A 27,905-nucleotide genomic window follows, 5' to 3' on the forward strand; every position below is an offset into this window, starting at 1 on the left:
GAGACTATAGAACAGACTATAGACGAAACAATAGGCGAAAGATACTGTAGACGAAATACTATAGAAGAGACTATAGACGAGAGCAAAAGTAAGAAAATCCTGTAGCTTAATTTAATCCAAAAAAAGTAAAATAAAAACCCCCGTTGATCTTAAGAATTCCTAGAAATTTAAGTAATAGAAATTTGTATCAAAGTATTGTAAGTGAATCGCTAGAAAAATAAATGAAAATTAATATTTTTCGTTATTATTTTCAAAAAAAATCAGTCACATAAAAACAGCGACAATAATTTGGTACAAATATTTCTAATGAATAAATAAACAAAACACTCAGAGAAAATAAATTAATTTATTAAAGATGTACTGTTTATTGCATTTGACAGCTAACAAACGTTGCGGTGTCAGCTGTCACTCAAAATCTGTCACAAGTGCCAGAATTGTAAGCAAAGGTTTAGATCATATAAATAATTTAATATCTAAATGGAATTGATTTGAAATATTTGAATAGTAATCAATGTAAGAAAGGAATTGTTTTTTATATTATGAATATACAACTATAATTTCTATTGAAATATACAGGTATGTTCTGTAATCCACGTGATTTCAAATCACATACCGTTTTAAAATCACACGTGTGATTTGTGCCTGTTCTGTAAATCACACTGTTATTGTATTTTTCGGTGTGATTTTAAATTTTCGAAAGCACAAGAAAACAGCTGATTCGTTTATTTTAAATGTTTTGTTTTGCAAATAATTTTGTAGAAATATTAAAGTGAAAATAAAAAAATGCCTGGAGCTTCTGTTATATCTTTAATTGAATTAAAAAGAATGGAATTACATTTTATAAACATTTTGCAAAAACTATGGCGCAAGCTCAACCACTATGTCAAAAAGAAAACAAAACAGCAAAGCTGCCACAGTACACAATTGCTTTTGGTTACCACTTGCTTCAACTTTGTTGCATTTTTTTTCCAATTTGCGCAAAAAACTTAACGCATATTGATAACTTATAATATAATCTAACAAATATTATAAATTTTATGACGAATTCTATAATTAATTTAAAGATATTGAACATATTTTAGACAGACATTAAAAAATTTTAGTCTGGCAAGCTTCCATGTATTTTCGAAAATCATAAACAGCTGACAACTGAAAACAAACCTGAAACCACAAAAGAAATCACAAAAGCAAATAAACTTTTTACAGCAGAAAAGGTGTCTCTAGATTTTTATTAAATTTTAAGTGTTTTTTTAATAAAACAAGTAATTCTATAAGAAAATTAATAAAGGACATATTGTTTAATTTATTTAAATAATTTATTTTAATATTTTCCATGCAATAGCCGCAGAAATAACCAAGTGATTTGAAAACATTAGTGACTTTGTTGAACGTTTTAAAATCACAAAATTATGTGCTCAGAACACCTTTTATGTGATTTCAAACCACTTTTATAAAATGTGATTTGCAGAACATACCTGATAGTAAAGCTGTTATTTCTCCTTGAAATTGTTAAATATCTTAAAAATTTTACTTAAATTTCTTAATTTGAACTAATAAAATCCAAATATAATTCACAAATTAATGAGCTTAAGTCAAAAAGAACACTCTTTCCACTCTTAACATTTACAAGCAATGTTAAGAATCTCTTAAAATTACTTATTAACAACTGCTGCTTTGACCGAATTGCCAAACTTCCGCCAACTACTAGAATTATAGCTCGTTCTACTGTCGTCTAACATAAATTCTTGCACCTGTCAAAAAGAAAAGCATAATATTCTAAAAAAAAAAAAATAAAAACGAACAACTTGGTTTTTGAAAACAACTGCTCTTCAACTGCAACGCGTACTTAAAGCCGGTGCAAGAAAGTGCACTGCGTTTTTTCATAATTTTCTTCTTTTTTTTATATGTTGATTACTAAAGAGAAAAAGGACACTCTCCAAATGTAAGTGTGGCATAAAATTTCTTTGTAACATAATAAAAACACAGCACAACAACAAAAATAAATTTTGAAAACGGAACTGGCAGCAGCTTAAAACGGAAGTGAACTTAACTAAACTAAACTAAAAACTGAAAACTAAAGTAAAGTAATTAAAAACGAAATCGCACAAAACACCACAAACCAAACCAAAGAACGAAGCATTAAATGTTAATTAGTCAAATTTAGAGGAGAGAAAAGAAAAAAAGAACATACAACTCTAAACTAGCAACTGACTAAACACACTAATGGTGACTGGTGATGGGGGTGGTTAAGTGTTGGTTAAATGGTGGGTGCAATTGAAAATATTCTAAATTAATATCAAATTTTAGTACTTTGGGGAACAGGATTAGTGCTTAATAAAAAACCACCTGCTCTACATTTAGTTCAACATTTAATATTGTAGGTGAATAAATATTGTGATTGATTTCAATTGTGTCTCAAAAAAGGCACAAATTCATATTTAATTTGCTGTTTTTTAATTGTTTATTTATTTATATATTTTATGTTTGTTAGTTTTATTTAATTACCAAACAATTGCTAGCATTAGAAAGAAAAATAATTGAAAATTAAATGGTTGCAGAATTTTGGGTTAGCATTTTGACTTTTTTAAGCAAGTTATTGTTAAAGGTTTTGTTATTAAATATTCTATGGTTTTTGATTAGAAAAACTTTGTTTAACATTTTAAAAAATGCATAAAAGCTTAATGATAAAATGATTGAATTTAAATTATTGAAAGAAAGATTTCTACTATAGTGGAGCACCATGTCTCATCAAATATTTTACCCAACAAAATGTGTTCCGTAAATCACGTTATTTTTTTTTTTTTGCTGGGACCAGCACTCAGTTGATGACCCCTACTCATGCAATGCATTGTGTTGGAACTAGGAAAATAGGTTATGGGAGGAAGGATAGAGGGAGTAGTGTTTGTGGATATTTGATTTGAATTTTCCTACATTGAAAATGACAGGAAATACTTCAGCATTATGCTTATTCCACATAAGGATAGTAAGGCTTATGAAACTTCCCAGTAGTGTGTTGTGCGATTCACTGTCCGTCCAGTCGATGACGAATTGATGTATTTTTATTTAGCCTTCAAGGCAAAAAAAAAAAAATATGGGTTTCGAGATCAAGTTCCCTAACTTAAGCAGAACACATTCCATTGTACTTAGTATCGATAGAACAGATAATCAATAAGGCTGGATACCCTACTGTCACCAATAATCCCCTTCGCCCTCTCCTCTACGCGATCAAGTAAATCCAAAATAGACTTCGAAGCACCGGCCCATATATCGGAGTTTTATTTAATTTTGGGTCGGATATAAGTGATGTAAATAATAAGGAGATCAGATGGAGTGAAGTATTTCCTACACTGTTTTAGAAAACCAAGGCACTTGAATTCTTACTTCTAAACATGAAGAACCCCATTCAGAGATCCCAATAATAGAGTCAGAAGGTTCTGATTAAGGGAATCATTCATATTTTGCTTCATTATCCCAATCTCCGATAAGCTTGCTCTATAATTGAAAGAATATGAATGGCAAATGTTGCTGTCTCATCTGCAAAAGAGTTCCAATAAAGATCGATTCTATTCGGAAAATACAGAAGTAATAAAGAAATTATCTTCACTTTAGACAGACGTATTCGTGATAGTGCCATAAACTCTAAATAAGAACTTGGAATATTGAGCTGACAGTACTGACCAAGCCAACTAATAGTGTTCTAGAAATGTCCAATTTCCCAGGCTTTGAGGGCCGCTGTATTTGTGGCTTATTTGCATAGACCATAGGAAAACCCCACAAGAAAAAGTCTAATGGAGACAAATCGCACGATATCGATGTCCAGTTAAAATCACTTACACTTGAGATTACTATGCCCTCAAATCGCTCGTGCAGAATATCCAATGTTGAAACCACATGTCGTCCAATTCAGGTCAAAAGAAGTTGGTAATAATCGAGCTATAGTGCTCACCGTTGACGACGTCGTTCTCAAGTATACTATATGGACGGATGACGCCGCCAGCATAAATTCCACATCAAACAGTGACTTTTTCGGGATGCATTGAACTCTCATGTGAATTGGTATCTTACCAAATTCGACAATTTAAAAATTTTTCAAATTCAAAATGGCGGCGTAAAATTTAAAATGTCTTTTGATTTACATGAAAATCGGTATACGGGGGTTTTCAGGGTTGCTGATTTCGAATCTGAGGTAAATTTTTTCAAATTCAAAATGGCGGATCCAATATGGCGACGTAAAATTTAAAATGTCTTTTGATTTACATGAAAATTGTTATATGGGGGTTTTCAGGGTAGCTGATTTCGAATCTGAGGTAAATTTTTTGAAATTCAAAATGGCGGATTCAATATGGCGGCGTAAAATTTAAAATGTCTTTTGATTTACATGAAAATTTGTATACGGGGGTTTTCAGGGTTGCTGATTTCAAATCTGAGGTAAAATTTTTCAAATTCAAAATGGCGGATTCAATATGGCGGCGTAAAATTTAAAATGTCTTTTGATTTACATGAAAATTTGTATACGGGGGTTATCAGGGTTGCTGATTTCGAATCTGAGGTAAAATTTTTCAAATTCAAAATGGCGGATCTAATATTGCGGGAACTCTTCCATCTAACTGAGATATTCTTACACAAATTTCGCAAATTTTTCCTTCACCTATTCCTCATTCAAAACATTGCCGAATTCAACTTTAGCAACTTTGTGTTTTAACTATTTAAATAAACTTAAAAACTTTTCTCACAAACAATGACCGCACGCCGCACAGTGGCTCATTTTCGTTTTTCATCGGCCAAAACTCTGTAACTTTTGAACCGATAGAGATATTTTAGAAAGGACAGATAACTTCTTGAATTTTTCTCCAGTTTTAATTTCATTAAAATCGGTTCAGCAGTTGTTGCGCAATTTAAGGTTAAAGTTGAACTTTTAATTTTTTATAGCATTTAGTATGAAAATGCTAATTTTTTGTTTTTTGAAGCAGCTGTACTTATTAAAAAAGTTATCAGCAGATAAAAACAAGTAAGGAAGTATGTTCGGCCAAGCTCGACTATATAATACCCTACACTATAATTTATTTTCGTGAATGATTTTCGGAAGCGGGGGTTATATGGGAGCTATGACTAATTATGGACCTATCGCCATGAAATTAGGTCGTGTGATTTATGTCTATATGGAAGTTATTTCTATTGAATTTTATGTTTATACCAACATTTTTAAGAGATTTATGCTCGTTAAAGTGATTTTCGGTAGCGGGTCTTATATGGGAGCTATGACTAATAATGGACCGATCATCATAAAATTAGGTGACATGAATTTTGTATATATAAAACTTATTTGGAGCAAAATTTGTGTAGATACATATATAAATAAACCATTTACGACCGATAAAGTATAACTTCGGGAGAACATTTGTATGGGTGCTAGGTGAAATAGTGGACCGATTTTAGTAATTTTCAATAGACTTCGTTCTCGGGCCGAAAAAAAATGTATGTACCAAATTTTATCGCAATATCTTCAAAATTGCGACTTGTACTTTGCGCCAGTAATATGAACAAATAAAATAAAAATAGAACAAAAAATTTGGGAGTAATTTCATTCAAATGAAAAAAAGTGTTCAATAAACAGGTCAAAACAGGTCAACAAGTATATATAGGCTTAAAGAGGACACTTTGGACTTTCTCCTGGTAGTAAAATTTGTTTGACCCTAAGCACTTTTACTCCACTGAAATTCAAATTTGGCTAAAATATAGTACCTGAGAAAAAAAATTAATAACACATAAGGTATAAACGGTATAGTGACAAATCATATCAGCTCTTAAAGACTATTATCCTACCAACATAACAAAAGAAAAATCATCCAATTATCTATAATAGTTTGCGAGTAATGATAATTTACTTCTGATCAAATTTACAAAAATCACATTTTTTATAAAATGACATAAACTATTTGATTTTAACAGCATGCCACGCACACAATTGACAATATTTTTATCTAATTTTTTGGCTACCTTAGTTTCAATGTGTTTACTATTGAATGGCATTAAAATGTTTGAAATCGGAGTCAACAAAAAGTTGGACTTTTGGCCGATGAAATTGAGATATGAGCCACCGTGCGCCGTTAATTTTTTACAAAAACAAAACATGCCGTTATTTGCTATAATGTATTCTTTATCAAATACCAACAATAAAAATAGCATTCCTGAAAGTGCAAAACATGACATTTTGCCTCAAAAAAAATTTGTTATTGCCTTTCAGCTAAAAATTTCCTAAACTACTACTACTCTGTATGCTATATTGTGCCGTCGTAACCAGCCAGCATAGACCTGCGGCGAACGCCTAAGAGCCGGAGAAGCCAAGCCGCCAAGTTGTGAAATATTAGAACATAATGAAAATATAACATGATGGGTTACCTTGTGAATTCGCAAATAGTCTGCTTTTACACAGGGCAAGTTTTCTTGCGCAAGTCTAGAGTTTATAGGAGAGAGAGGCAAGAAGAAAGAAGAGGGGTACACACTTGCTTGTACTGGCAAGTTTCTTCAATTCTCTTTTGTTTTCTCATTTTCACTATGGCGTCTATTAGGCTTTGACATATAAAATTGAACACAGACTTGCTGTGTGTAAACAGACGAGCAAGTTAAAAATGGAATCGAAGAGACTTGCTTCAAGTAAACTTGCCCTGTGTAAAAGCAGACATAGTTTCTCAGAATACCAATTACAAAACTATTTAGAAATTTGAACAAGTCCCAGCAAACTTGCAACAAATTATGACTTCTTTCAAAAAATGCTGTCATATAAATAGAAATGAAAATAAATTGTATAATAATTGTAATTATACAATAGAAATATAAAATTTATGCAAATTAGTTTGATTTTAAATAGAATTTGCCAACAATTTGCATCTCAGAATTATATTATTAAACAATTCTGTAAAATGTATAGTAAATACACCCAAACCATACGAAACCAAATATTAACAACTATTAATGGAGAAGAGAGAGAGAAATCGTAATAAAATTGTAAATTCTAAACAATAAATAAATAAATTTAATATGACTTGAATTGTAAAATTGTTTGGGGGAAAAAAACAACACCTACATTGAGAAAAGTAAATAGTAATTTTATAATTTTGGTAAAAGTTTACAAAATTTGCATTAACTTAACGAGTAGAAATTATTTCAAATAAAATTGTTCTATTTGTTTATTTGTTCATTTAAAATTAACAAAAGCTTAACTATTTGATTGTAATTTACAATGACAATATTATGTGTTAGTTAAGTTAAGTTTAGTTATCTTTAGTTTATTTTATTATAATTATTTGATTGTTAATTAATATACAATATATTATTTACTGCAATTATTATTGTATCTACCAGAAATGAATGAATGAATATGAATGTAGGAGTAGAGGAGACATTGTTTGGTTTTATTTTGTTTTTCATTAATATTACTATTTGTTATTTGCGAACGTATGAAGAATAAATAAATTGATCTTAGCTAAATATGGTTTAACAGGCAGTGGTTGGGATTACGTTATTAATACTACGTTTCTTCTAAATTTAATACTGATAAAAAAAATCAGATTACAAATGTGTTTTATGCCATTTGGAGAATGTAAAAACTATTTAGTTGTTTAACGGGGGCGTTGAACTTTCTTAATCGTTCCCTCACAATTCAATGTTTGCTTCGGTACGATTTGAGTCCCACTGGGCCAAAGGCTATCAACTCAGTGACAGCTCCAACAACTGGAAGCTTTTTTCCTCAAAAACTTTATACAACAGTGGACCCGTTCCTACAACTCTCGAAATGTTATTTACAGATCTGTTAAATTTAAATTCAATGTTCGTTGTGGGACTTGTAATCTTAACAAAAAAAACGAGGGTTACTACTAGTGCTTCATAAGGTTATATTAGCTCAGATCTGTTTATTTAGATACGAATTTAAATTGTCAATAATTTAGTGGGTATCAATTTAACTTAACAGAGTAGCGATCACTTTTTATCTGTTAGACACTGACATTCGGATTTTATTCTAGATTATAGTATAGAATTTATTTAATATTCTCGTATATCAAACAATTTGATCTTGTGATTGGCTCAATGGATCTATTTAATGGATCTATTTAAACATAAAAACCCGAAACTAAGCAACTGCAATATTTTAGTTTCGTTTTCAGAAGTTTAAGGCTCTCTAAAAAGAACACAGAAATTGTGTTCTCAAAATTTAATCACCCTTATCGCGAATCAATATTTCACATGAAATATGTTCCCTTTTTCCATTTTTCGTTCATAAACTTTGTTCATGTGAAAAAATTCCCCATGTTGGGAAATTTTTAGATGGAATTTTGTAAACAATAAACAGCTGCTACGAACAAAATCAACTATTGTGAATGAAAAGTTCAGGGGAATATCACGATAGCAATTTTCCCTTCGAGGGAAATGGATATTTCATGGGAACATAAATTTCACATGTTTTTCATGATAGGGGTGTATATTGCAGACCACTAAATAAAATTGTGAACTTGGCTGTCCAAAATTTAAAATAGAGGATCTTTTAAAAAATTTTTTGTTAGAATCATTTATAGAAACGAATTTCGCAAATTCATAATTCAATGAGAAAATCGATCAAGTAACCCAAATACATTTGGAAAAATTGCAATATTATCGCACCCAAATGCTCGATCAAACAATCCGATCAATTAAAAAAACAATGCCCTAATGAAATCACCATTTCAGATACTTCAGTATTGGTTCCAAAAAGCACATGAATGCTCACTTCACTTCCAAAAAAACTCCTCATTTAAATAAGAACCTGAAGTAAGATATTCGTCCCTATCGGCAATAACATGTGAAATACATGTCCCATCCAATATCCATTTCCCTCAAAGGGAAAACTCCCATCGTGATATTCCCCTGAACTTTTCATTCACAATAGTTGACTTTTTTTCTTAAAAGCTGTTTATGTTTAAAAAATTTCATCTAAAAATTTAACAATATGGGGAATTTTTTCACCTGAACAAAGTTGAGAAACAAAAAATGGGAAAAGGGAACATATTTCATGTTAAATATTGACTCGCGATAGATCTATGAATGTCCCAGATTTTGTATTGGCTGTATGACTTAAAAATGCGGGATTTACAATAGATGGCGTATTAATAACTTAAATGTCATCTGTCATTTATTCTCACTTAGTTATTGAACATTATAGTGTAAACAACAACGTTTTTTCTTGCTTCGAAAATGTCGAATTTTGTACCAACGAATCATCATATGCGGCAATTTTTGCTTTACTTCTTTAATTTGTAAAAAAGTACTCGGGGAGGTACTCAAGTAGCAATTTCACAACGTTTGCGAGCAGCAGGATTCATCTAAAAGCATGGAAATTGAAGCCGAGAGACCTTGAAAGACGTCCGATATGAAGAAAATAATTTTTGCACCGAATCATTACTTGCTATGCAAAATGGATACATTACAATAACCCGAAGCTTAAGAGATCGTTCACATATGGGCCAACCAGCCGAAACGGCAACAAAACCAAATATCCATGGCACAAAGGAAATTCTCTGTATTTAATGGGATCATGAGCTACTCAAATCTGGCCAGACCACCACAGGAAATCTGTACCCAACGCAACTGATTCGTTTGAAGCGAGCATTTGCCTCACCCTCCTTAAAGTGCAGACCTTGTCCCGTCTGACAACTATTTGTATCGATCGATGCAGAACGGTCTCTCCGAAATTGGCTTGATTCGTTTTTGGCCTCAAAATATTAACAGTTATTTTGGCTCAGAATCCATATGTTGCCAGAAAGATGGGTAAAGGTCTTAGCTAACATTGGCCAATACTTTTAATAAATTTATCTTGTAGAAATGTTTCAAAATACAAGCAAAAAATTTGAGAAAATCCCGCATTTAAGTCATACACCTAATAGGACTTAAACAAGTAAGAGAGCTATATTTTTTGCAGTTTTTTTAATTTTTTGGAAAAAAAATAGGGTTAAAAAATATTTTTCCGATTTCGACCCATTGTAGGACCAAACTACTATGGTTTTATATATGGCATTGCAAAGGTCTTTGAAATATCTATCATTAGATATCAATATTGTCTATATTAATGACTTAGTAATCCAGATATAGGTCAAAAATTGAAGTTGTCCTGGTTTCTTTCATATCTCAGCCATTTGTGGACCGATTTTGCTGATTTTAAATAGCATGTCCGACAGAATTATTGATATTTATATATTTGGATCCTGAAGATATCTGGGGTGTTCAGAAAATTGATTTCAACAGACGGTCATGGTTTAATCGACTCCGCTATCTATAAGGATCCAGAATATATATATGTACTTTATAGGGTCGGAAATGAAAAATGAGGAAATTACAAACGGAATGACAAACTTATATACAGTGGTTGACAAAACAATGGAAACTTTTCCAAATATTTCATTAGTGGCCTAAAATCTGAAATAATTTTTTAAAAAATTTTAACATTTTTGTAGTATTTTATTTGTATACTATTATTAACTTAATTTAACAAAAAACAAAGGACATAATTAAATTCTAAAAAATGAGAAAACAAAATTAAAAGATTTCTTTAAACTTAGGTATTATTTTAACAAATATGGTCTAAACTTTGCAACAACTCAATATTTTGTTGGGTATCCCCTATTTTTTATAACTGCTACACATCGACGATGCATTGAACCAATTAAAGAGTCAATGGTCTCCTTTGAAATATTTTGCCATTCCCTTATAACCGCCTCCGATAAATCTTCCTTCCTGGTGTAATTTTGGGTCCTTATTTTACGATCTACAATTTCCCATAGATTTTCTATGAGATTGAGATCTGGCGATTGGGCAGGTTACAACCCTAGAGGTGTGTTTCGGGTCGTTGTCGTGTTGGAATCTCCAAACTAGGGGCATATTTTCCTCAGCGTATGGATACATAACATCGTTTAATATGGTTCTGTATCCTATACCTGTCATGGTATCTTTTATAATATGAATTGGGCCCATACCTTGCCCTGAAAAACATCCCCATACCATAATATTGACACCGCCAAACTTTACAGTCTTATTTGGGTACTTTGTATCTAATCTTTTTCACTTTGGTCGTCTTACAAATGTTCTCCCATCACTGCCTCTTAAATTGTATTTGGATTTGTCGGAAAAGAGGACAGTATTCCATTTCTGTATCGACCAGTTTAAATGATCCCTGGCAAATTGTAGACGAGCAGAACAATTCTTTTTAGAAATTAGTGGTTTTTTCACAGGACGATAGCAACCAAGACCAGCCTCGTTTGCCCTGCGACTAACTGTTCGGGTACTTATTTCCAATTTTAGGCTATTAACAACCTCTCGAGGAGTTATTTTTGGGAATTTCTTGAACTCTCTCGCTATTAAATTATCTCGTCTAGGAGTAGTCGAGGTCTTCCACCTAAATTTTGAGTTTTTACAGAACCGGTCTCACGAAAATTCTTTATAATTTTTGAAACTGCTGATTTATTTATTGAATATTTGTCACAGATACTTTTTTGTTTTAAACCAGCTTTAAAATCGTTAATTATTTTAGTTTTTAAGTCTTCACAAATCTTAACTTTAGCCATTTTCGTTAACTTTGAAAAAAAGCCATTATGCGAAAAACTTAGAAAAAGAAATTGTGAAAAATTACCAGAATTTAAAAATAAAATAACTGTAAACAGGATGCTTTTTACATCGTTCTTTTAAATATTCACCCCTATCGCGAATCAATATTTCACATGAAATATGTTCCCTTTTCCTTTTTTCGTTCATCAACTTTGTTCACGTGAAAAAATTCCGCATACTGTTGAATTTTTAGATGGAATTTTGTAAACAATAAACAGCTGTTACGAACAAAATCAACTATTGTGAATGAATAGTTCATGGGGAATTTCACGATAGCAATTTTCCCTTCGAGGGAAATGAATATTTCATGGGAACAAAATTGCACATGTTATTGCCGATAGGGGTGATTATTTTCGTTTTACACTTCTTTCTTGCAGAAGTTTAAAAGTTTCCATTGTTTTGTCAGTAGCGAAATAGTGAATATTTTTAATTTTGTTCCCTTTTTTCAGAATATAATTAATTATGTTGTTTGTTTTTCAGTTAATTTATATAAATAAAACTATACAAGTAAAATACTGAAAAAAAAAATTTATTTTAAAAAAATATTTAAAATTTTGGGCTACATATGGAATATTTGGTAATGTTTCCATTGTTTTGTCAACCACTGTATATCCTTCTCACGAAGGTGAAGGGTATAAAAATGTACTATTTCTCTGGATACTGTGCAGGATATGATATTGCATGATCGTCATGAGACTTATCGTTTTAACTAAACATCTCTGTTATAAATAATATGACAGCTTAACTCAAGGCTCTATTGATAATAAACCAAGTAGATAAGACATTACTATAACTAATGTTCTTTAAAAACAAAATTTATTAAATTATAATTGACCTTTACTCTGATTTATATTGTACATTAAACAATTGTTTGGCAATTAAATAATTTCAAGCCAAACTGGATTCTATACATTATACTATGTATTTTAAATGACACAGTACATTAACAAAAATTGTATGCTGACATATTTTATTGGCATTTCAACAAGTTCATTGCCAATAAAGAAATTAAGCAATAAAAACAACGCGTTAAAAAAACAACAAATAAATGCAAAATATTAAAGCAATTAATTAATTAATGATATGCCGCCCTAACATTTTTAGCAATAGCAATTTCCCTAACAATAGAAAATTCCCATGTATGGTTTTAGACAACCACAATAGATTGATTGATTAGAGAGGAGCGAAAAAACAAAACACAAACACTAAACAATTGTTATAATTTACACAAGTTTGTTATAAATTATATGAAAATAAAATTCTTTTTTTGATAATAATAAATGTTTTGCAAAACAGTAAATATTAAAATTAAATAAAAATTAATTAAATAAAATAAGGAAATAATAATAATAATAATAAAACTATTATAATAATGTAATTAAAATTGAAATTGAAGCTTCTAAAAGTTCTTGCACTAAATAAATGGAGCCACTTTTTCTAAACCAGAAAACGCAATAGAAACTGAAACTGAAAACAACACAACTCGTATTACTCGGTATGGTTTCAAAAAAGTTAAATCAAAACAACACAACAAACACAACTCTTTCCATATTAAAAAAAAAAGAATACAACACAACAACACATGGTACAGAAAATATTTTTGCTTAAATTTGCTGCAGCCTTTTAGGTAATAAATAAATTATTTTTTAAAGTATTTAAAGAAATATGTATTTCACAACACAACAAAAATAAAAGTGCTTTTTTTTAAAAAAAAAAAAACTTTGTTTCTTAAATAATAAAAAAACACAAACATACAGATACAGACAAAATTAACAAATAAATTTTATTTATATAAAAAATGTTGTTCTTAAAATAATGTTTATTCAAAAGTTTTGCCTTATAACTAGTTTTTATCAACATATATAAATAATATTTAAATATAAAAACACACCCACAGCCTGTAACTAGGCTATAAAATGTGTGTTATATAAATTGTAGCCTAAAAGTAGACAACAAGTTTTTTATTAAAACAATATCACAGAAATCCAGCAAAAAAAAAAACTAAAATAAATAAATGTTTACCTACTAGAATATTGTATTTTATTTTAAAATTATTTTCTTAATTGAAAAATCTAAACAATAAATATAAATTTGTATTTGAAATTTAGTTTATTTATATAACAATTCATTAAACTAGTTGGCAAAAATTAAACCAAAAAGTAGACAATAATATTTTTGTTTAGAATTTTCCTAATAAAGTATGCAAATAAAACAAGTTTGATTTTTTAATTAGAAAAATTTGAGAGCTTTAATGATTTAAATTTCCTATTTAAACAAATTTAATTAGAAATAAATGATTCCATTTTGCCAAAATTGCTTATGCTACAGACATGTCTCAAAATATTAAAATCTGTGTTAATGTGCCCAAGAAAAAATATGTTTTAAAAAAAGTACCAAACTGTTTACCCGGATTTGGCACTCGAGTTCCAAATAACACTCTGTTAGTTAATTTTTGTACGAATCCAGGAACCAATGTTAAAAAATTATCAAAATTGGCTTAATAATTTCAATAAAATGTATTTTCCCGATTTTATGCCCTTTTTGGTACCTTTTTTATCCCCATTGCTTTGGTAAAATTTAATTCAAATAAATTTCTGTATCGTGGTGGGAGCTCATAATAAAATATTCGTATGTCTATGTCAAATTATAGAAAAACATATTTTATAAAAAAGTACCAAAAATAAACACAATTTTTATCCCTTAAGAGTTCGAATTTCCAAAAAGTACCAAACTTATATTTTTTATTTTTTGTTAATTAAAGAATACGATTTAAAATTTGTTTCTATGTTTATTGGTTTAAAAGATACATAGGGTACCAAAAAGTACCAAAATACAGTTTTTACCCGTTTTCTCCCCTAAAAGTTTCGAATTTTTTAAATGGAGTAACATGCTATTTTAAGTTTTTTTGTATCTTTATTAGTTTTGAAGATATAAGGTTCGGAAATCGGAAAATTATATTGTGGAAATTATAAATGGAATGACAAACTTATATATACCCCTCTCACGAAGGTGAAGGGTATAATAAGCAGTTGCTCTACAAAGTCTAAATTGATAATGCCGGTTTTTCTTGAAAAAACCAAACGTCGATGGGGCACAGTTATAACCGACGAAATCACCAGCATGAAGGATGTAAAAGTCAACCCATGGCGTAAAGATTCCACAGAGGAATATTTTGAGAAACTCTTGACAGCAATTTTACCTCATCAGCGAAAGAGGACCAAGGCCCTAGTCGGAAGACCCCGGGGTATAGAGAAAGAACAGTTGTTGGCCACCTACAAAACTGTTCATCTGATAGTTGTTGCTGAAAGTTATACTCTGGGTAAAAAACTTTCGATTGCTACAGATTTCGCTCATGTCTGACACGGTTCGTTTCGGAGCGAAGTTCAAATTGTCGTGGGAACGTATACAAGCCTTAATAATCGGCTCAGTAGGCCTTCAAATAACCTATTCAGGAGGAGAATAGAAGGCTCTACCAGTCAAGGAACCAGGGTTTTTCAAGCAGAATGAAATATTGCTTGGATATATGAGGGCGTATCAATAAGTTCGTGACTTTTTGAATGAAACACAGGTTTTTGAATAAAAAATTATTTTATTTTTCAACATAGTCTCCTTTGAGCTCTATACACTTTATCCAACGTTTCTCCGATTTTTTTTATCCCTTCCAAAAATTAAGATTTTTCAAGGAAACAAATATCTTTGCGCCGATTCATTTCTTCAGGTTTGGAAACAGGTCTCAGGGCTAAATCCGGAGTATAGGGCGGATGAGGCAGCAATTCGTCGCCTAATTCATGGATTTTAACAATGGAAACTGCACATGTGTACACCCTTTTTTGCACCCGATTGTGAGCAAAAGCTTTTTCATACCCAAATGATCATTCAATATTGAAACCAATCTCCGATCGTCGAAGACCATATTGTTTCGGTTGTAGAGACCTCTTCCAACGAAATTCAGTAAACCACTATTTTACCATTGAAATTGATGGTGCAGAAATTGAAATTGACTGATGCCATAATGCTTAATGAGCAGAAGAAATTCGCTTTGAAATTAAAAGCTTTTACAACATGAGCTTATAAAATCATTGGTAGCTACTCGAGCAGCAATTGTAAAACTTATGCGAGCAGCAGGATTTATCCAATAACAGGGAAATTGGGTACCATACGAATTGAAGCCGAGAGACCCTGAAGGACAAATGAAAAATGGATCCATTACGACAAGTCGAAGAGTAAGAGATCGTATGTGAAGCCCGGCCAACCAGCCGAATCGACACCACTGCCAAATATCCATGGCGCTAAGGTAAGTAATGATTTGTATTGTAAAGGGTCCTATCAAACTGTATCGAACGCAACTTATTCGTTGGTAGCGAGCACAGGCCGAACAAGTAAGAGAGCAATATTCGGCTGTGCCGAATCTTATTTACCCTTCACCAAATTATACTTTAAAATAAAAATTTTAAATATTTTTAAAAATTTAATTTTTTCCAGTTGTTTTTTTGAAATCGTTTTTTTTTAAATTTTAAACATTTTTTATTTTAATTTTAAAATTTTTTTTTAATTTTAAATTTTTTTTCTTTTAATTTTTAGTAAAAAAATTTTAGCGAAAAAAAAACTCGGGTTAAAACATTTTTTTTTTTTCGATTTTGATCCATTGTAGGTCTAACTTACTATGGTCTTATATACGTCGTTGCACAGGTCTTTGAAATATCTATCATTAGATTCGATGGACAGATATCCATATTGTCTATGTTAATGATTTAGTAATCCAGATATGGGTCAAAAATAGTTCAAAAATCGAGGCTGTCCTGGTTTTTCTCAGCCATTTGTGGACCGATTTTCTCGATTTTAAATAGCAACTAGCCGGAAGAATTTCGGAGATATTGATGTATGATTCGTGTATGTAAGTTATTTGGAAAGTTGATTTCAACACACAGACTGACATGGCTATATCCTTCTATCTATAACGATCCAGAATATATATACTTTGTGGGGTCGCAAATGTAGAAATTACAAACGGAATGACAAACTTATATGTATATACCCTTGCCACTCATGGTGAAGGGTATAAAAACGGCCAGACATGAAAATGTAATATTCCATCATGACAACATTCGGCCACATGTTGTAATACCTGTTAAACAGTATTTAGAATGATGTGGTTGAGAAGTTTTGCATCAACCGTGTCCCGTCCGTCTACTATTTGTTTCGATCGATGCAGAACGCTCTCTCTGGGCTAAGCTTCACCTTAGAGTATCCGAAATTGGCTTGATTAGTTCTTGACCTCAAAAGATGAGTAGTTATTTTAGCTCGGAATTCATATGTTGCCAGAAAAATGGGAAGAGGTCATAGCTAACAATGACCAATACTTGGAATAAATTTATATTGTACAAATGTTTCAAAATAAATGCTAAAACTTTGAAAAAATCCAGCATAATCCAGCACTAAAAAGTAATATTAGTTAAATAGCTGTTTACTCCCAGATTAACTAACTAATGTGATTAAAACTAGGCCTAAAAGTGTTTATTTAATTAGCAATACTAAATAAAAAATAACAATATACAACTAGCCTGCAATAAAAAACATTTTTTTTTAGTAATTATTTAAACAAAACACAACAAAACCTCAAATAGTTTTTTTTATTAAAACACAAGTTTTGGGTCAACCCAATTATTATTAGTCACAGACATTTAAGCGAAGCATAATTTTTATTTTTACATTTACATTTTACATTTTTTTGCTGGATTTAATAGAACTTTGTTTTCATTTTCCAAAAATAAAAAAATAGAAAACTTTTGAATAACCATTAATGCTTTAATTGTGGTTTTTATGGTGGCAATTATTTAAAAGACAACAAAATAATAATAATAAAAAAACAGAAATCACACACACAAAATTAATAAATAATTAATTAACTTTAAATCAAAACCAATTAACACTGTTAACCGTGACGAAACGAACGAAACAAAGACAACAAAAAAATAATTATATATCGTTAAAGAAGAAAAAAAAAAAACATTAAAATGTTGAACAAAGTTTTTTTTATTTATATTTTTTTAAGGGGGATTTTAAATTTTATTTGATGGCAACAATTCAATTCAGTAAAAGTAATGAACATTTTTATTTAAACAAACGCTGAGTTTTCTAAAATGTATTCAATATATAAAAAAAATAATAAAGAAACACAACAACAATTTTGGTAAGTATTAATAATAACAACGAATTTGAACGAATTAAACGCATTTAACGAATTATTATAAAGTAGTTATTATTAAAACTCAATTAAATAAAGAAACCAGAAAATTAAAAAAAAATTAAAAATTAAAAATGAAAAATATATATAAAAAAATAATTAAATTGGAACTTGTAACAAGAATTTTCAAAAAAGAAACGAAAACGAAATGTTTATAAAACATTGGGCTTCCCTGTATTGGTTTTAAATCAGTTTGGTTAACTTTTTACAGTTTTATTTAACGTTTGCGATTTATGTTGAAAACATACACACGTTGCGGATTTTTGAAGAGCCTGTAAATCTCATTTATTTTTTCGAGATTTTTTTTTTGTTTATTCAATCTTTCAGTTTTTTTATTTTGTTATATCAAGTTTTATCCTATTTTGATTGTTGGATTTTAAATCGTTGAGTTTCAAAAAGTGAGATAGTAGGAGTGTGTGTAGGTTTTTTTTTGTTTAAAAAAAAAATAAAAATAAATAAATAAGAAATAAAAAAATACAATAGGTTAAGATTATTCATTTATAAGTACATAGTTTTCTTTTAAATTCAAAGTTATTCAAATCACTATCTTTTTTTGTTTATTTTTAAGCTTTGTGTTTTAAGAATATTTAGAGAGAGAGGAGACAGAGAGAGAGAACTAAAGCTTAAATGAAATTGAAAAAACTTACATCAGTTTGCAGCCTTTGAGCTTCTTGTTCCGTTTCGAAAGTGACAAAACCGTAACCTTTACTAACACCAGCACGATCCACTATGATTTTGGTGGACTTCACATTACCATAGGCGGAAAAGACACGACACAAATCGGATTCTGTTGTGTCGCCACTGTAATTCAAAAAAGGTATAAAATTTGGTTTTTAAATAAAATTACTTAATGACAGATAAAATTATAACGATTTTTAATAAGCCTAAAAGTATGCAATTTTAAGAATTAAATAGAAAATACAGTATTTTCAAGGTTACCGCTCAAATACATTCAACAAAATAAAAGTAGTTAACAAAATAATCGTATACGGATATTTTATAAATAATTCTCTATTATGAAACTATGAAATCTACAAAACTTAAAATTGGTTGGTGTATTAATTAAAAATGCGTGATTTACAATAGATGGCGTATCTTTTCAACGCTGTTGTTGTTTTTAATAACTTATATGACATTTTGAAGGGCACATATCTGTCATTTATTCTCACTTAGTTATTGAACATTATAATGTAAACAACAACGATTTTTTTTGCTTCAAAAATGTCGAATTTTGTACCAACAAGGCATCAAATGCGGGAAGTTTTGCTTTATTTCTTTTATTTGAAACAAAGTGCCGCTGAACCACACTGATTGCTCACCAAAGCTTATGGTGAATGTGTTTTACGTGCGAGAGATAATGTGTGCAGTCCAGAAGTGGTGATTTTAACATGGAAGACAAAGATAGCCCAGGCCAGCCAAGCAAGTTTGAAGGCTAAGGATTAAAGGCATTTTACTCCATGAAGATTGTTGTCAAGCTCAATAAGAGCTTGCAAAATTATTGGGAGCTAATCAAGCAGCAAATTCAAAACGTTTGCAAGATTCATCCAAAAGCAGGGAAATTGGTTGACATACGAATTGAAATGCTGCTTGAACGCTACAAAAGAAAGTAATTTTTGCACCGAATCATTACTTTCGATGAAAAATGGATCCATTACAATAACCGGAAGCGTAAGAGATCACATGTGAAGACAGGCCGACTAGCCGAATCGACACCAAAGCCAAATATCCAATACTTTCGTCTTTTTGTAGAAAATAACAATTGAAAAATTAATTATTTTTAAAAATGTTAAATTTAAAAATTGTCCATGGCTAAGGAGTAAAGGTCACACATGGCAAATATTTGACGAAAAAGACGTAACCGCTAAATAAAATATATTTGAATTGTTCTATTTATTGTCATAAACTCCTTATACTTATATTTAGTTTTATTTTATTTGATGCCATTTAATCATACAAAACACTTGTATGAGTAAACACGTCAAACTAATTTGTGCTAAACAAGAAAGCGAGCTATATTCGGATGTGCCGAATCTTATACCAAATTATACTTCAAAATAAAAATTTTAAATATTTTTAGGTAAACAAAATTTATTTTTTTTTCCAAAGATGTTTTTTTAATTTTTTGTAAAAATTTTTTTTTTTTTAATTTCAAATTTTTTTTCTTGTTTTTTAAATTTTTTTTTAATATTTAGCAAAAAATAAATTCGGGTTAAAAAATATTTTTCCCGATTTTGACCCATTGTAGGTCCAACTTACTATAGCCTTATCTACATCGTTGCAAAGGTTTTTGAAATATCTATCATTAGATATCCATATTGTCTATATTAATGACTTAGTAATCCAAATATAGGTCAAAAATCGAGATTGTCCTGGTTTTAAATAGCAACAGAGCCGGAAGAATTCCGGAGATATTGATGTATGAATGGTGTATGTAAGTTATTTGGGGGCTTCGGAAAGTTGATTTCAACAGACAGACAGACGGACATGGCTTAATCCACTCCGCTATCTATAAGGGTCCAGAATATACATATATACTTTATAGGTTCGGAAAATTATATTGTGGAAATTACAAACGGAATGACAAACTTATACATACATATATACCCTTCTCACGAAGGTGAAGGATATTAAAATGTGATTACGCTTTTTTGAGTAACTATTTGCAGGTTTTTAAATCCCATCATGATTTAAAAACCCGAGTTTTATAACTAAATATCTAGAAATGTCGCAAACCTCTGACATATTACTCGATGTATTCGTAATTTTCATGTCATTCGTTCGCTTTTTTGTTACTTAGGCCTCTAATACACGGTTGCCATATTCTTACAATGTTGTCAGAAAATGTTAACCATATCGAGCCCTTAGCGCCAAATTATCGTAAGCGACATATTCAAAATTTTTTTTATTGCAAAAATTAAAATTTTATGGACCGACTGATGTTTTAGCGTTCTCAGAATATCAAAATTGGTAATAACTTCAAAATTATAGGGGGTAAGATTTTATCGTAAGTTAATGTTTACATTTTACAGTAAACGAATTTTATCGTAAGCGACACACAGTGGTATAGAAAAAAAGAGGGAAATAAATCTGTAACTTCTAAATGGTTAGATTGTTTTGAATGAAATTTCACATGCGCAAGGTAGAAGTGTTGTAGAGTTTAAGCTTTGAACATGGAACTCATGGGCCTACCAGATGCGCGACCAAAGGTCCTCAAAGTAGGACACCTCGGGTATGTTACATTTTAAAAACGTTCCTATTTCTTCGTTTGTGGTCCGATTTCAAAAAAATTACACATATAGAATCTTCTCATCGAGTATTACAAAAAACTCGTAGCTATCAATTATCTCTTATAGCTTCGGAGATATTCGCATTTGAAATCTAAATTTTCAACATTTTTACCCACCCTACTCTAGTTTTTTGATAACAGCATATCCAAATATTACCCGATTTATTGGACTAACAACATATGTATATGTCAAATAGAAAAATAATTGTTTAAAAATAATGACTAAGTCCAAAGTTAAATGCATTTGAATTTAAACAATTCAAAAAGGCGATTTTTCGCTAATTTTTTGGGAAAAAAGAACTTTTTTTCTTTTTAAGTTATCGCAAAAAATTTCTAAGATAATGTATAAGGAATTTATACTTTCTGAAAGTTAAGTTTTCATAAAATATTTTAAATAAAAAACAATTTAAAAATTGTCAATTCAAAAAACCCCTATTTTTTACGTAAAATTAAACTTTAGGGCAAAAATTCTCAAATCGCATATTCGATATCAAAATATAGTAATCGATTTTAGGTGGCCCAATATGTTTCTAATTATTTTGTAAGGGGTTCCGATAACCTCGACCCTGGTATGGATATTATAGCCAAAAAACTAAAAATTCCCATTTTTGGAATTTTTCAAAACTTTTTTAGGAATACGGGATTGCTGATAATAAATTTCAAAATTCGTTTTTATTTTTCCATTTCAAATAGAAAAATCTACATAACTGTGAAATTTCATTAAAAACTATTCATAAATAAAAATTTAATTTCAATTCGAAAAATTTGTATCTATGCAAAAATTCAATAAAAAATATTTTTTGTCATAGTTTTCAATAAAGTATTCCATGAATATTTAATTGTAAAAAGTTATTAATTAAAATAGCTTGTACGAAATCATATTATATCGCATCACAATATTTTTAATTCTATGTATAAATTTCAAAATAATCAAAAAAACCTTCTCCTGTAAAATTTGTGTTTTGTCGCTTACGATAATTTGGCGCTAAGGGCTCGATATATTGAAATATATGTTAAACAACCATATAATTCAATATAAGTTCTAATGGTTGTGTTAACCATTTTCTGAGCATGTTTCTGGTAATCTGACAATCGTGTATACGTAGCTTTAAACATTTACTAACTTAAAATAATATTGCATACTTTTAGGCACCTAATTAAATAAATAATAAAAATATCTATGGGTGTTTTTAACAAAAAATATGTATAAAATACTACTTACCTTATACCGCCCACAAAAATTCTATTCGGTATCAGTGTACCATATTTGGGGGCCGACAAGGGACCTTCTAATGCCGCCGGCGGCGCTGCTCCATTATGTGCTGCCATTTTATGCATAGGCTGTGGTTGAAGTTTAAAATTTGTTAAGGTTAGAATTTTGAAAGATTGTTTTAAAAGCGCGTACAATAAATAAATTCAAGTGAGCGGCTTCCGCTGAACTGTTCAAGCTGATTACAAGGGAAGCTGGCTGACGTGTTTTTTTTTTCAAGTTAAATTAAATACAAAAACAAAAATATTGCTTACGTAAATAATGGATGTAGAAATAAGTGTATTGCAGTAATTAAGGTTTAAGCTTAGCTTAAGCTTTGAGCTTGTTAATCTTTTGCGCACGTTTACGTTTAACTAACTAGAGTTTTAAAAATAAAACTAATTTAACGTTGATTTGTGTGTATTTGTTTTAAAAACTAGATAACGGCCGTATTTTTTATTTTTCTTTTTTTTTTTGTGGTGTAAATTATGGCTTTTCTTTAAATTATTGTTAACAATTCGATGACAAGGTTTTTGTTTAAATCAATTTTTTGTTTTTTTTGTAAATTTTCTTTAGAAGCAACCAGTTAATATTTTAATAATATTTCTTTTTTTATTTTATAATTAGGCAGAGATCGTTCTTGCTGTTTTAATAAATAAATTTCTTTTGAAATATACAAAATAACAAGTCGTTTAGAGTTTTTATTTTTTTTGTTTTTGAATTTTTCGTTAAGAATTATTTTTCTTTACAACCAATTTGTTTTTTGTTCGTTAAATTTATTTATTTAATTTATTTTTATTATTATTTTAGTATCACTCTTGTTTTAAGTACGTATGGTTTTGGTTTGTTTTTCAGCTGATTTTCGTGATATTTTCAACAAAAATTATAGATATTTTTAGATACTTTTATTCTTTTATATTTTATTCTTTTTTTTTGCTCTTTTCTTGGTAGCTATAGAATTAAATTTTATTTTATTTATTTATTTGTAGCAGAGTGTGTTGCTGTTGTTATTTGTAGCACAGAGATCTATTGCCGCGTGTTGAATATATAGTATGATGCTTAAGCGTTTTGGCTTTTTTTTTCTACTTTTGTCACACCGTTTTGTTTTAGCTGAATTTATTGCAAATTTGAAATTTCTTTTTAAAAACCTCTACAAGTATAAAGCAGCTAGTTGTCTGTCCGTTTTGTATAAATGTCTGTCTTGTCTGTCTGTTTAATTTGAAAGTATTTTATGGCTGCTGTTGGCTGGCTGCTGCACTTTTTTTCGAAATTATTTTTGAAAATGTTAGGCAAGCTATTGTGTTTGTTGTTGTTGTTGTTGTTGTTTTTGTTATTTTACTTTAGTTTAGTTTAGAAACTTTTGTACGAAAATATTTTGAAATTTGAAATTTACGTGTTGGGGTTTGGTGTAGCTGTGCTGTTGTTGATTGGCTCGTTTGGCTGTGTGGCTGGCAAGAGTGAATTGAATTTTGAAAAGAAAGAACACAAATTTGTACTTTCTTGGCCTTCTTCTGTTTATTCTTCTTCTTCTTTGTCACCGTGTATAGATCTTTCGTCGATGTCTATTTTGTCTCCTCTATTTTCTTTATTTAAATGCTGCTATTGCTTCTGCTGTTGATACTTTTTGGTGTTTTACGCTGAAAATATACAAGAAAAAAATATTGTCTTAAGTAACGTACACTCAAACAAAAAAAAAAGAGATAATTTCTTTTTATAATTATTTACATCAAAAACATGTAAAAAAAACCAAAATTGTAGGAAAAATTTAATTAAATTTTGTGTATTTTATTTTTTATTTATTTTTTCTACAATAAAGAAACCATCATCATCATGTAGAGCGTAACAATTATATAGATAATATTTAATTTAATTTAAAATGTTTGTTTTCTTTCCAAAAATGTCAAAAACATTTCAACATGTTAAACAAACAAACAAAAAAAGAACAATAAAGTAGGCAACATGTTGAATATTACACAGAAGCCTAAAGGTATGCTATATTTATTTGTTTTAATACATAGTGGGATTAAGCACACAGCAAAGTTTTGTATAAAAGTATGGATTATTGAAATGCATTGCAGAACATTTCAGTTCATATAAGGAGTGTCAGAAGACTGCCTTAAAATGTTTCCTAGAAAATCAAACCATTTTGATTTTAAATAAAAACAATTAAGAGAGCTATATTCGGCTGTGCCGAATCTTATTACCTTTCACCAAATTATACTTCAAAATACAAATTTTAAATATTTTTAGGTAAACAAAATTAATTTTTTTCCCCAAAGATGTTTTTTTCATTTATTGGGAAAAAAAATTTTAAAATTGTTTTTTAAAATTTAAAATTTTTATTTTTTTTTTGTTTCATCAATTTTTTTTTAATATTTACCAAAAAAAAAACTTTTGGTGAAAATAAAAAAATTCGGGTGAAAATTTTTTTTAGATTTTTACGTATTGTAGGTCCAACTTACTACAGCCTTATATACATCGTTGCACTTTAAAATATCTATCATTAGATATCCATATTGTCTATATTAATGACTTAGTAATTCAGATATAGGTCAAAAATCTAAGTTGTCCTGGTTTTTTCCTTATATCTCAGCCATTTGTGGACCGATTTTCTCGATTTTAAATAGCAACCGAGCCGGAAGAATTCCGGAGATATTGATGTATGATTTCAACAGACAGACGGACATGGCTTAATCGACTCCGCTATCTATAAGGATCCAGAATATATACATATATTTTATAGGGACGGAAAATTATATTGTGGAAATTACAAACGGAATGACAAACATAGATATACCCTTTTCACGAAGGTGAAGGGTATACAAATATCCAACATAGCTTTTGATATCTGTACATACATACATATCTGTCATTTATTCTCACTTAGTTATTGAAAATTATAGTAAACAACAAAGTTCTTTTTTGATTCGAAAATGTCGAATTTTGTACCAGCATAGCGTCATATGTGGGAAGTTTTGCTTTCTTTAATTTGAAAAAAGTGCCGCTGTAGCACACCAATTCTCACCAAAGCTTATGGTGAATGTGTTCTATCAGTTTCAATGTGCGAGAGATGGTTTGTGGGGTTCAGAAGTGGTGATTTCGGCACGGAAGAGAAAGATCGCCAAGGCCAACCAAACAAGTTTGAAAACCAAATGTTACAGGCATTACACTATTAAGATTGTAGTCAAACTCAAGAAGAGCTTGCAAAATCATTAGGAGCTACACAAGCAGCAATTCAAAAACGATTGCAAGCAGCAGGATTCATCCAAAGCAGGAAAATTAAATATCATACGAATTGAAGTCGAAAGACATAGAAAGACGATTTTGTATGTCTGAATGCTTGAACGCTATAAAAGAAAATTATTTTTGCACCGAATCATTACTTGCTTCGATAACCCGAAGCGTAAGAGATCGCATGTGAAGCCCGCCCAAGCGGGTTGCAATCTGGCCAGACCATCACAGAGAATCTTTACCGAACGTAACTGATTCGTTTCAAGCGAGTATTGGCCGAAAAACGGCCAGAATATGCCACACATGAAACTGTAATATTCTATCATGACAAGTCTCGACCAACATTTAAAAAAATCCCGCCACAATTTCTCGACTTGTCACAGGGCTAGTGAGACTGGTCCTGGTTGCTATCGCCCAGCGAAAAAACCATCTTATTTCCAAAAAAAAACCGTACTGCTCGTATACAATTAGTCAATGAATATTGATGGAGACAGAAATGGAATCCATGAATCCAAATACAATTTAAGAGGCAGTGATTAGAGAAAATTTGTTAGATAACCGAAGGGAAAGAGACTGGAACCCAAGTTCACAAATAATACAGTCTATAGGTTTGGCAGTGGTAATATTATGGTGTGTGGCTGTTCCGACAAGCAGCGGAAGTGATTCCTAGAATGCATCCCCTTCTTGCCGGACAATTGTTCTTGTTATTGCACATGTTTGCGAGAGGACTTGATGCCCTCAATACGCAAGTAACGCCCACAGTAGAGGAGTATTCCAACAATCAAAATTACAGAAGTCTATGCTACGACATCTCGACAAGCATCCGAAGTGGTTCCTAGAGTGCAACCCCCTTCTTGCCTGTCAATTGTTCTTGCTAAGGCAAATGTCTGCGAGAGAAGTTGATGCCCGAACATGCCTCAATTACATGATCTCTTAATGATAATCTTGCAATATCAGTGGCCAAACTGATTTGATGTTTGTGACTGCACATCCGCCAATTTTGGATGTACTTCAAGAAATTCAAACTTTTGTTTGATTTTGCTCATCTTAAAGGATCTACTAGTCTGTTGTAATGATCTACACATTTATTTAATAGCAATTTGTTCAGCATTTATTTGCATCATCCAACACGAGTCTTTTTAGAATGTGTAATTTTGATGAGGTTTTCAATGTGAGTGGAACTAAACTTCGCAATTTGCTATAATTTCGCAATACATTAATGATGATAATCTTGGAGAATTCTGTCATGTTTACTGGTTTTAGATAAACCTAACAAAATTCATAACTATTTATAATATCGATTTATCGCATAAGTTTAAGCAACTTCGGTTTATAAAACTATCACTGTAAGAATCTCAACTAGCATTTGCTTGACGTTCGGAGCTTGGCTTATCCCTAATTTGAAAAATGTATCCACACCATTGATGCCCATTTCATATTATTCTCTTTTGTTTAGTTGTCACTGAGTCAGCGACGATGCACATCTTAAGCTATTTTTTTTTATATCCAATCAATGAAATATTTGGAATGTTTAATATATTTCGAACTTTAAAAAATAATTGAAGTTTTTTCCCTCAATTTAAATCTGTTTTCAGAACAAAACAACATAATAAAATAAGCAAACAAAAAAAAATATTTTAATAATACAAATTTGCCAAAAATGATTAATATCGAACTCTCGATTAATAAGCTATGATAATATATCTCAGATAATTTGATTAAGATTGTTGACTTCATTATTGTTAACAAATAAAAACTGATAAATACTTAGTTTACTAAACTTTTCTTTCAATAGAGTTCTCTTTCGCTCACCAACTCAAATGAAATTTTAACTTTGATCATCCCTGATCCATACTGAGGTTGACATATAACAGTGATCGGCACTTATAGCTACCAGGGGCCGAACATGATCGTTTATTTATTTGTAAACAACACGAATGTCCATGAAACTCATACAAATTATCAAATAAGAGAAAAAATTACTATCAATGAAACAAAAAAGAAAGCGCATAACATAAGTCTAGATTGCATGTTCTCTCTATGCCGACCTCTGACATATAAACATCAGCAAAAGTTACAAAATTCTCGTAAACTTAAACTTTTTTGGTTTTAACTAATGATTGTATGATTTGCTTGCTGCAAAATTTAAATAAAGTATAACAATTGTTTGCCAAAAATTAAAAAAAAACTTTTTCCTTTGGTATATTTTCACAACAAAACACTAAACTCTTTCGAATATATTTTTTTTAAATTACATTTTCATAACT

At 30.2% G+C, this 27,905-nt stretch overlaps 1 protein-coding gene across 4 annotated transcripts in view; it reads right to left on the reverse strand.

The window, feature by feature from the left end:
- bol (boule) overlaps positions 1–27,905 on the reverse strand; it is a 203,920-nt gene that overhangs the window by 18,822 nt on the left and 157,193 nt on the right. For 3 of the 4 annotated variants that reach the window (XM_065504147.1, XM_065504144.1, XM_065504146.1), the window contains exons 4-6: positions 22,683–24,044; positions 22,381–22,499; positions 18,520–18,673 (exon numbers count right to left, since the gene is read on the reverse strand). In XM_065504147.1, coding sequence (XP_065360219.1) covers positions 18,520–18,673; positions 22,381–22,496 — 270 coding nt within the window. In that variant the 5' untranslated portion in view covers positions 22,497–22,499; positions 22,683–24,044. The remainder of the gene's footprint in view (positions 1–18,519; positions 18,674–22,380; positions 22,500–22,682; positions 24,045–27,905) is intronic. The other variant, XM_065504145.1, reaches the window with a different exon arrangement.

The sequence above is a fragment of the Calliphora vicina genome, chromosome 3 (genome assembly GCF_958450345.1).
Source record: "Calliphora vicina chromosome 3, idCalVici1.1, whole genome shotgun sequence".
Classification (NCBI taxonomy): Eukaryota; Metazoa; Arthropoda; class Insecta; order Diptera; family Calliphoridae; genus Calliphora; species Calliphora vicina.